Source organism: Acanthopagrus latus, chromosome 12 (genome assembly GCF_904848185.1).
Source record: "Acanthopagrus latus isolate v.2019 chromosome 12, fAcaLat1.1, whole genome shotgun sequence".
Taxonomy (NCBI): Eukaryota; Metazoa; Chordata; class Actinopteri; order Spariformes; family Sparidae; genus Acanthopagrus; species Acanthopagrus latus.
The window spans coordinates 7,330,381-7,342,636 of NC_051050.1; the positions used below are offsets into that span (position 1 = coordinate 7,330,381).

At 43.7% G+C, this 12,256-nt stretch overlaps 1 protein-coding gene across 8 annotated transcripts in view; it reads right to left on the reverse strand.

Moving 5' to 3' along the window:
• The window catches only part of vav2 (vav 2 guanine nucleotide exchange factor), a 228,463-nt gene that overhangs the window by 162,883 nt on the left and 53,324 nt on the right, over positions 1–12,256 (reverse strand). For all 8 annotated transcript variants that reach the window (XM_037117179.1, XM_037117178.1, XM_037117175.1 and 5 more), the window contains exon 2: positions 3,867–3,983. In XM_037117179.1, the coding sequence (XP_036973074.1) occupies positions 3,867–3,983 (117 nt within the window). The remainder of the gene's footprint in view (positions 1–3,866; positions 3,984–12,256) is intronic.

The window sequence follows — 12,256 nt, forward strand, 5'->3', positions numbered from 1 at the left end:
GGAGGACCAACACTTGGCTTATATCGGGATGTTCATACACCTGATGATCAGCACAGATTGGATATAAAGCACACACATTACATACGAGTGCTCTGTTATTACATTTTTATATTGTTTAAACTGCTGTTGCAGCAACACTGTCTCTAAAATTTGGTATTCCGATCACGGCGCAGGGGAAGAGAACCTAAAGATGCACTCAAGCAAAAAACTGTCAGCTGACGTCTCTTTGCAGGGACCGGTCACACAACTGACATCCAATGTGACTGACATCTACTGTAAGACTGCACCACTCTTCCTAATTTAAATGGTCAGCGGTAAAGCTCAGGATTTAGAGAGCTTTATGGAAATCCTCCAGTGTCATGCAGAAGAATATATGAGGGCTGGCTGAAAAGTTCATGGGCTAAAGTATAAGGAGATGTGTTATACAGCTCTTGTTAATGAAAGTGCAGTGCCTATATGCGAAAAAAAAGTTTTAAGTTAAAAGCTTTTGTGGTATTTCTAGTCATTAAGAATTGCAAGTCCACAGTGCCAATGGCTGCCATCCAGTAATGCAGATTAGAACTCATCCAACATCCGGCCTATTCGCCTGATTTGGCACCTTCATACTACTACCTCTTCATTTCAGAAGCGATGATGATGTTATTGCTGATGTAGACAACTTTCTGCAGGTCCATGATGTCGACTTCTACCAAGAAGGCAGTATGATCCAAAAGTGCTTGAATAAGTGTGTAAATGAAGGAGGGCACTATGCTGAAATGTTGAAAACTAAACCGAAATATAATGCTACGAAAGGTTCAACCATTATCTCCGAAGACATGGCCATATAGGTCGACTATGAAAGCAGCTTTCTCCAACCAATAATGTTAATGTTTATTTGTTTATTGTTAGGCAGTGGCCTCTAGTGGCTATGGAATTTTTGGCTGAAGCAAAGGAAGAAGTGCCGTGACGTAGTATCAACAGCAACAAAGTCTGTGTAGGGTTGGATGGATGGGTTAAACAAAGGACTTTCACCCAGGAGGCTGCTGTTTGTGTTCTCTGTGAACCATGAAGTCAATGCTAACATATTTCAAATTAGTTACTTAAGTCAACTCATATCTTGTGCTTAATTTGCACTAATATGAAATGCTAATTAACTTACGTTCTTAAAGGTAGGGAAAGCGATTTCAGAGAAAGATAGTTGATACCACAATCTTTCCCTTAACCAAACCAAGTAGTTTTGGTACCTGAACCTAACCAGACTACGCTGTTTCACAATAACCAAGTATTTATCATTATGAAGATGACATACCCAAACTGTAACTGTTTTGCCATGGCTGTCACTGTTGTCCAATGGTCATACTTTTGGAATCACCGGCAAGTTCCATGATGGTATGAGGATGTGTTGATTTATTTCAGAAGTTATTTAAAGGAACTTAATTCTCATCTGTATGTTATATAAGCACTATGAGGGCTTTCTAGATCTCTTGGTTGGTAAGGGTGCATCCTTTTATCCAATCGGAACAAGCACCGAAGCTGGTTCACTTTTCAACAAAACATAATTGTCTAAATCCTTTTGCCAAGCGTTTCCTTCTATTTCTTCTCCATGAAAGATGAAAACAAAAGAAATAATAAAAGAATGATATGGGAAGAAGATGATACTCCACTATGATATATGTGATGGAAGTCAGAATTCCCCTTTTGTTTGCTATCAGATGGGCGCACAAAGAAACTTTTGTATCAAGGCAACAAAAGGGGAAAGAGCACATCCAGTGATGAGCCGCGAAAGAAAAGAACTAAGAAAGACTAACTGCAGGAATAAAACTGCCCCCTTTTATCTTCCGTTTATGAGGCATTCTCACTATTTAAATGTATGCCACATTAGTAGGGATCTACTCAATTCAATATATTATAATGTGATGTTTGGCCTTAATGGAAAATCAATGACGAGACAAGCCCGCCACTGCTGAGACCATACAAAAGCAATTTCCAAATTGACATATGGAGGGCCTGTGTGATTGATTCTGACTGCTGTTGGATTTTAATACCGTTCACTGCGAGCTCATTGACTCTCAGACATCGTCTTGCGGTTTATCTGCAAACTGCCAAATGAGTCCGCGTCTCCCTTTTCTTCCCTCTCATCTTTTCCCTTTTCCTTTTCCTACATCTTTCTTCGCACCTCTTTTCAGCGAAAAGCAGGGAGAGTGGATATGTTGAATTAGGTATGTTAGATAAATGAGCGGGTAACTTTCCCGCGAATGCATCCTCTGTGATCGATCACAGCAAGATGTAAGACGTTTTTGTCAGATCTCACCTCTGCCGAGTAATCCCCACCGCTGTAGTGCAAATTCTACATGTTCCTTCAATCAGCTGGAAAAGCTGCACTGTTAACATTCCCACCGCAGCAGCCCTAGCACAATAGCATCGGCTGTCATCATCAATTTAATGACTTCATACTATGCCTGGCGCTTGTTTTAACAGCCTAGCAGCCCAGAAAGACGCTACATCCCCCAGCCTCTTCCTCTGCAGCTACACACAAACACACACACACACACACAAACACACACACGCACACACACACACACACACACACACACAGATAGGCAAGGGATTAGGAATTACAGAGAAACAATTCACTTTCAGGAGGTGAGGCCAACAGGGGATGCTGATCATGGATTACCAGATTACCCCCCCCCAAACACACTTATCACCCATTTGCTTTCTTCTTTCATCGTCAGTCTCATGAGAGGAAACAATGTGAGAATCTGTTGCCAGTGATTTATCTATACTTGGTTATCATATAAACTCCCTACCGTAATTCCATATTTGATGATTTACAACCACAAACTTTAAAGCAACCCAAAGACATGGAATTCTGACAGCCCTCTCGAGACTTCTTGGTCAATATCGAGCACAGCAAACTGGATGGATACATGACCACGTCATCACTGAAGTAAGACACCTGGATCAGATCCCGAACCACCGCTCAATCCCAAAGAGCAGCTTTCTCCCTCTGGATGTCTGCGCTCCAAGAGTGCCCACTCAAACTCCATGTCCCCAGCCTCCCCGGGATGAAGGGATAAAAATGACCATACAGGCAGTGGCCTGCTGACGACCCATTTAATGAACACAGAAATCCACTCGAATGCCCCATAAAAAAAATAAATAAATAAAAAAACCTCACTAAAGCTAGCATGATGTGTGAGTGAGTCAGCCACCTTTACTGCTGAGCCAACACACGCACATCCACACTTGTATTCCAACAGCAGACTGTTAGGAAAGCGCAGTTCAACTCTAGTACGCAGCGACATGAGATGAGATTGCTGACCCCGAAGTGTTACACCAAATGCTCACTGAAAGCCCCTCGCTCTGCATTACGTTTAATGTAACTGACAGATTTGACTTTGAACTATCATCAAACCCACGCAAATCACATGGGCATGATAGAGATGCACAGTGCACTCGCACACTCTGGCACCCTTCCAGCACACACACAAGCTTCTTATGAGGTAGTGTGGGCAAAAGTTCATCAGCACATATAGCCAAGAGCCTTATGTCTTATGTGGAATTTAGAGATATTTGATTTAATAACCATGCATTTCACTGGTAAGAGTCATAAACTGCAGTATATCAGCTCATCTGATCGTAAGAATTCCATCCACCGTATTGCAGGATTCCATCTGACAACAGAAGGACGGAGCTCCGGCTGTAAATGATATTATCAGTGATACAAGCAGCATCATGTCTCATGGCGCCCGCCGTAGTTAGAATTATAGCCTCTGGGTAGCACCATTCTTTGAGCTGATCACAGTGTCGGTTCAAGTGCAGAGCTTTTTTTTTTGGAAGCGGAGAAGTAGATCACCCATCCACACGTGTAAAGTTTAACTCACCTTGCCGAAGTCCCTGACGTCAAAGAGGTCAAAAGGGTCGAACAGCTCGCTGTTGCGCAGGCCGAACTTGTCATGGCACACCTTGAGGAATGTCCGGATGTTCTTCAAACACAGGAACTACAACAGAAGGACAGAGAGAAAGGGGAAAGAAAAAAGAAAAAAAAACATGAATGCATGCTAAAATTAAACCTCTCATTCACAATTCCAGTGACAGCGAAAAGAAAACATATTGGATTCAAACTGGTGCTGTAACAGTATGATTACAGGATGAATAATTGCCCACAGAAACATGTTCCACCAGTCTGTTTAATACCCACTATCAATGCAACAGCAATTTTGTGGATATTTAATTTCCTGGTTGATGATTGGCAGGCTCTCCCGGTGTATGTGTGATTACTCAGCACCAGAAGGTAAGCTGGCTGATTGCTGCTCCTGAAGCTGATGGGCTGCCTCTCTGATCCAGATAAGGACAGCCACGGAGGAGCCTGTCTCCTGACATCAGAGCATAGACGAGCCCACCGGCAAAGAGCTAAAAGGTGGCCCGCTGGACTGAGACACTGGCCTCACACTAAAAAAAGGTCACAGATCACAAATCTGACATATGTCCCATGGAAATGCCCTTCTCTTACCGGAGGGTATCAAGACCAAGACCCAACCAAGGCTTTGAGGTGTTAATACCAAGTCAAGACCAAGATCAAGGCAGGACATGACCAAGCCAACCCCACACTGCATGACACCTGCAAACCATAGTGACCCACAGTTGAAAACTCTTCTTCATTTACCCTTTTTGTTGCCATTTATGCTATATTTGTCTATGTGTACCATGAGCAGTGTCTTGATAAAATAAGGAAAAGGCATTGAAGGTGAATCTTTCGTGTGGGAATTTTCTATGAGCAAATATATACAAACACATATGAGCCGAAAGCTTTATTTAACAGTCCCTTTCCACTTTTTACAACCGATCTAACACACACACACACACACACACACACACACACACACCCTTCCATTTTTCTTATTGGAGGCTTGTCTTTCTATGGAAACCATCACTAACTGCAGTACACACCAAACAACACAGTGGTATCTCTGCTGTAGCGGTCTTGACTGACATTAAAGCCAGAAAAGGCCAAAAAAAAAATACTTTTAAAAAAGTGCTCTTGAGACCAGACTAATTGTCGAGGCCCAAGTTGAAGATGGTTCTTTAGTGTGTGTTTTGCCCGTCTTCTGATGAGTGGGCCTTACAACTCATGGAAGCGTTCTCTTCCGTAATCTCGATTTTTAAGTCTCTATTTACAATCTTGTGCAGCAAATCCCTCGTATTTTCAAACTACAAAGGCTCAAACAAACACATCTAATCTGTAGTGTATGTTAGATAAAATGGCCAATCCAATAAACTGCCCGATATTAGCTTCTTGCAGATTAGTATCTTTGGTATATGCAGATAAAGCATAACTGGGTCTGATACGGAAAACATGGGGAACGGTTGAGATCACAGGGACACGGTGGCAGCTACGAATACTCATTAAAAAAAAAACTGCATAATAAATACTCTCTGGTCACGAATATTGGTGGTCCCAGTGCCTAAAATATGCCATCACACAGATAAACCTCAAGGCCTGGAGAACAGACCAATAACTGCACAGGAGTACTGAAATATTAATGATAAGCCTAACTGCCTCCCCATCTCCCATCTCCGTGTGTATGTGTGTGTGTGGAAAACACATTACCTAGCATGTAAATCCAGATGCTGCTCAGATATGCCCTTTCATTTCTCTGCGCGTGACAGATATGAACTGGCGGCCATGGCAGCGAAATGTACACCGGGAGAGACGTGAGTGAGAGAGAGCTTACATGGAGCAAAACGCCTGATTGCCAATTGTGAGCAAACGTCAACCTCATAAGGGGGCTGCTGTGCAAAAAGCAACCAGCAGTGTTCTCGAGTCACAATTCACATTCCGGTTAATGTCAGCGCGCCTTCGAGGGCCGGTGGGTTGTTTCAGGTGCAGTTATACGCCGCAGAAGCGCTGCAAAAGTGCACAATGGTCTCATTTAAAACCTGATGTCGGCTTGATGAGCAACACTGCTTTCCTGTTGCTACAATGAATGGACCGTGTGAGGCATCACCCACATCAGCCCGGGGCCCTAATTAGCTTTCACGCTTTGGAAAAGACACAGCACAGATCAACTCACTGTTACCTCTCCAGTCAGTTTTCAGACACAAAGCACCAGTTCCATCTGATATGGTTTCCTGGTATTTTGTGGCATTTCACTCGGCCTCCCCCTGGCCACACCTGAGAGCCCTGCTGACTCATTCTCATTCATGTGCGCACATCTGTCTCAGTCCCAGTGTCATGGGTGTGAACCCCATAACAGAGCCCGCACTGGCCAGTGAAAAGAAACGCGATTGGCTGGCTAGCCGAAGTGACATTTGCAGTTCGGCGGCGAAGGTTATCGTGTCTGCAGATCCTCACGTGCAGTGGGGAGAAAGAAGAAGAAGAAGGAAAAAAAAAAAAAGCTTATTTTCCCAGCCCAGATATGAAATGGTAACATTTGCTGGAGTGGTTTGGAGAGAGAGAGAGAGAGAGAGAGAGAGAGAGAGAGAGAGAGAGAGAGAGAGAGAGCGAGAAAGAGAGAGAGAGAGAGAGAGAGGCTCTGCAGATAAGGATCAGGAGGGGAGAGATGTGTCTGACATTCTAATGTATGTTTGGCGATAAGCGAGCCGGGGTAGGGGTAAGGAGAATTGCTATGATCTTGATGAAAAATGCACCATTTTCTTGTGGAGTGGAGAGCGCGAGTGCACCTGGGAATAAACAGGCTGCGGTCATCTCCTAAGGCTGGGGGCTGGCCTCAGCACGATCCATCTGGAATTACCTCACTGTGGTCTGCAACACATTCAAGGCCAGGCGCGGATATTCCTCCGTTTTTTGGGGGGTTTTTTGCATCATGCACACACTCACAGAGACATAAACCGTAATAAACCGACTGCAGCTCTGCTAGAACTCTTGCATGCACGTGTACACTTAAAACAACAGCTTTGATAACAAAGTAAACGCTGGCTGGTGAGTTTTCAGCTCTTTCTGTCATCCACAAATGCTTCATCTGATTTCATCCGGTAACTGCTGCAAATTAAACTTTCCATTTTCGGGGGGGCCTGCAGATTGGATCGTTATTGCAGTACTGGTTTTAATCTATTTCATTACTCCAGAATCCTGTGATTGCTGTTTCGAGCAACACAGAGAAACCAACTCCCACATATGGCTGTACAATTAAAACAAAGTGCAATAAAAAGACGAATGTGAGTGGAGGAAGCGTGCAGGTGTTTGCGCACCTGTCGCTTGAGACTCCTTTTTAAGGCTGCAAAACATCATCTTCCTCACCTGTGTCATGCAAGTGCAAACTGCAGAACAGTGGTGGAAATCCAGACTATGATACCAGATACTATGGCGTTATGGTGACATCAGACCAAGTTTGGTCTGTTTTTTGTTTTTTTTAATCAGGTCATGGCATGAGTGTTGTCTTTTTGTGTTGCCTTACTTCATTTGTATTAGAACAAGAACAGTCTTTTTTGTGTCTGTGTTCGTGTATGTATGTATATTAATTTTGTGAAATGTTTGCTTTAATACTTCTTTAATATACCATAAGCACTTTATCTACTTCAACGCCTTTATAATACTGACCCATTAAGAGGTGTGTGTCTGTGTCTGTGTGTGTTGTTTGTGTTGTCTTATTTCTGTGTGCTTTGATTGCATTTCATCTTATAAGCACTTATTCTAATATCCTGTCCAATTCTGTCCATGTATTCTTTTATTCCCTATTCACCTTTTTATCATGTTGCTTTTATTCTCCTGCCTTTCGAATAACGGTCACATTAAAACATGTCGATTTTTGTCCTTTTTAAAAACCTCGGCAAGGACGCCATGGGAGCCAGGACATTTTTTTACATTAAACTTCCCCTGCCCGACGCTGATCCATATTCCTGTGTTTTAAACCTTTATTCAAGACACCTTTTTATCAATATTTCCTCTTTTGCGTCACGGCCCCCATTGCGCCGGCCATGTCAACGAACTGGGCCGTTCAAACAGATCCCAAATCAGATCCGTGTGCAGGTTATGGAGCTGCAGCGGGTCAGGTCAGCATCTGTTCGATTTTCTCTGCATGCTGCGAGCTAATCTGGACAGAAAACCACCTGATAGTCTATTAGAAAGCGCCACTGCTGTTTGTGATTTTTTTTTTATTTTTTTTTTTTCACGTATGTATTCCTCAGAGATGAGCGGACACGCAGAGGCTCCCTGCGGATCAACACGCATGCCCATGGTCTTGTTGACTTCATTGTTGCAGTAGAGGCGAAACAACCCATGAATAACATACGAAAGTAATGAGGTTATTATGGAGAAGAGCTGTGGTTAGTGAAGAGCCAAAACACTGAGAAGCATATCATGTAAGCGACATAGCCTCCCTTTTAAGGGCACATCGCGCAGCCCTAGTAAAATCTTCATAAACGGATCAGAAACAACATGCGTGGAAACATTCGGTATGCGTGTCCGTGTGTGCATTTTCTGATCAGACAGTTGAGTGTGTGCCACGCGCTTCGAGTGTTTCCAATTTGAAGCTACCGTTGTGTCAACCCCCACGACTTGTGGCTCACTCAGCGCTTTGACTAGCTGCTGAAACGATGCTCCTCAAGGCCTTCAGTCACCGCTGAGAGAGCAGTATTCATCAGGTCCGAAACTCGCCAAATACATGTGTACTGAATGCAGCTTCTTTTTTTTTTGTTTGTTTGTTTCTTTGTTCACAATTATTGAAGAAAAGAGAAGGTCAAGATGAGATGAAGACTGAATGGGGAAAAGGGACGGCGATACGAGGGAGTCGGTGAGAGAAATATTGAAGGGAAGGAAAAGACTTCCCGCAGGTGGTCTCAGGTGTAGTACAGCAGTCGACTCTCTGCACGGTGGCTCGTGTGCTCCACTGGAGCGACAGCTCTGATTTTGACTCCTCAGTCAAGAGCAAACAACTCTTGAAAGAGGCAGACTTGTCGCGAGGAAGGCGGGGAGGAGGGGAGAGTGCAGAGAGGGGAAGGAAGCGGGAGGGAGAGGAGCAGCAAAGAGGAAAGAGTCAGGTAACAAAGAGCCGTCACATCCCTGACAAGCCCCTCCACCATATCGCTGCGCTACATCACACAGAGAATAACGCATTGATCCTCGGGGGGGGTGGCCCTTATCTGCACACACATCCCACATGCTCATATCAGCGGCGGTACAAATTAGAGCTTCCTCATCACACTTGAACACCAGCAAATGGAAGGAATGGGATGCGGGAGAAGGTGTGTGGGACACGGATGACGGAGAGGTGGGTTGTTTTGGCAAAACTGAACCCCCTTTGGTGTCAGGGAAAGGGGGTTGAGGAGGGGGAAAGCCAAAGGAGAAAAACAACCCAGCCAAAGGGAGCAGGAAGGTGCAGGGAAGGCTTAGAAACTAGAGGAGCCGTTTACAAAAGCGCCAGAACGGATCCGATCAGAAGACGGTTCCTCCGTCAGTGACTTAAAATAAAATTTAAAGAAACGAAAAAAGTCAGTCTTTCATGCGAAGGCATCGTGACATGTTGTACACAGAGATCAATGACGGCAACTGAAAACACAGTTTGAACCACACCCGTTCAAAAGTATAACACATGCTATAATGCAAAATATGTGGGTTACGTTTGAATCTAACAGCTGCTGCTAACGATTAAAATCATTATAGGGTCTGTCATGATTCCCCAAGTACATGATTCAACTTTTTATCTTTTTTATTCTTCTTTGAAAAGACCGAGGTATTTTTGGAGAGCTCCAGCAGCTCAGTGGGTAGAGCATGCATCCCATGTGCAGAGGCTCAGTCCTTGTTGCAGCAGCCCAGGGCCTTTTACTATGTGTCATCCCCCCTCTCTCTCTCATCCCCATTTCCTGTCATCTCTATAAGCTGTCCTATGAATAAAGTCACGAAAAGGCCAAAAAAAACAAAACAAAAGGTATCTTAAAACAAAAACTTGACCTCATTCTGGTGACTTTTTCATTTTTGTTAGCCAAGTTCAAATGACACTCACCAAAAGTAAAGATTCCACAGTTCAACAAAAAATACAAGCCCTCAGTGTTAAACATCAAAAGACAGAAATTCTGTTTGTTACAAACTTCAGTGTCTCCAACCTCTCCAGTGGGCACAGACCGTCTTTTCAAGCGACTCAATGGATTTCAATCATCACTACTTTAAAATTGAAATTGTGACATCCTATTCATCAATGATTTATGTGCAGGTCAGTTACACTCCTCACTGAATCGTCTAACATACATAAAATATCAACAAATAAAAAAAAAAGTCAAAAAAGCTCATCACAGTTTCACAGTGGCGTCTTCACATTGCATCCTTTTGTGCATGAACTGCCATAACATGACAGAAAAGACAAGCACGTTCAAGGAGATGAAACCTGCAAATGTTTGTCATCTCTGCTTAAAAAAAGAAAAAAATAATACTAATAACTGAAACGATTCACTGGATAGCAAAAAACACTTGCAGCTCTATTTAACATGATAAACAGAACATGGCACATGGTGCAAACAAAGAGAAAACAACAGGTAGAGCAACAAAGGAGATACGTTAATGCAGGTGGGGGTTAATGCTGGTGTATTCCTGCTTTGTCTGACCCCGCAGCTAACTGGCAACCACGGACGCGAATGAAATCTGGTGAAACAAAACAAGACACGAGTCCAAACACGATCGCGGGATGCTGAGGCGTGGCTTGCAGATAAAGTTGCAGATGCAGATCGTGCACTTGGCCTGGTCTTATTTCCCACGGTGGACATAACACCTCCCGTCATCTCGGGAAATAAGCCGTTAGGTTTTAATTTAATAAAATGTACTAAATCATCAAAACAAGAGGGCATCATTTTGTCAGTTTCAGCGTCATTCGCTCAGCCCCGGGAGAGACATAACGCCACTACAGGTGCTTTTTGAAGACGAGAAATAATTAGCGGGAGGAGCAATTAATGCTCGTTCCCGCTGCCCGCTGTTGTCAAGTTTCAGTTAGAACTGCACAACGATCTGACTCTTCTCCTCATGACCAATGAGAGAGGGGAGGAGAGGAGTTATATCCAGCAGGCTGGGGTGAGTCAGACGGATGATCAGATGCTCAGACAGCCAGTCAGAGAATTGAAGTCAATGGAGGAGACTGATGCCTGTCTGGGAAGTGTGAGGCAGCCAAATACTCATTCACACGCGCGCGCACGCACACACACACACACACACACACACACACACACACACACACACAATCCCCCTCATGTTGTGTTTAGGGCATTGAATCATTCCGCAGCATCAGAACAACAGGAAGGGAGCTCTCAGCAGGTGAAAAAGCAGCAACAGCGAGCTCACATGACCACAAAAAAAAGAAAAAAAAGAAAAAAAATCTGGCTGAGCTGTTTCCAACAATCTACAGACACACACACAGAAGTACACACACATACACACACACCACATTTACGCCCAGATGCCAGGTAGAGGTGATGATGGATCTCGTAAACTTCAGGATTGGTTAATGAGCCCGCAGTCAGGGTGCTGATTACTTTCTGGTAAGGAGAGATTTATGCCCGGCAGTGATCAGCTACTCAACCTCTCCGAATAAAAACCTCACCCAAACGCTCGGCTGTACCGCACGGCTCATGTCCATTACACAATGCTGGCAATAGCTCATTCAGCGTGAGGAGCTTTCATTTGTTAAACGGCCAAAAAATAACAAAGAGGAGAATGAAAATATACTCCTGAGAAACATCTGCTCACAGGGTAATCACACTCTCTCGCACTTTCACAGAAGTTTGCACTATGAAATGTTTCCAGTAATGTACACATGTAATACATGTATCAGTAGGTTAAACTCTCCTCTTCAGAGTCATTTTTACAGAGAATAGCCTGTCATGAAGACAATCTGTGTAAACTGCAAGCATACTATTAAAGATACCTGTTGAAAAACTTGCATAACTTGCCCTCTATAATCTTCCGCCAGAGCAAATCGCAATTAACCTAATAATCAGGTGAGAGAAGTGATGTAGGCTTTTTGTTGACATTTTGTATCCTGAGTTTTTGCCCTCTTAGGTCCCAGACACACCAGATGTGTCATTTGTTTTTACCTTTTCATATCTTTATCGGACAGATCAGCTGATGAGAAACAGTCTCTCGCCCTTCCAGCTGAGCCACTGGGGCACCGACAAACAGCAACACTTGAACATGAGACACAGACTAAAGCCGACGGCCGACTAGCTTGTCAGTGCTATTCAAAAAAAGAAACAGGAACACTGAAGACTGTGGATATACACATTATGATGATAAAGCAGCGCCACTCCTAATCAAGAATGTGTCTGACTGAAA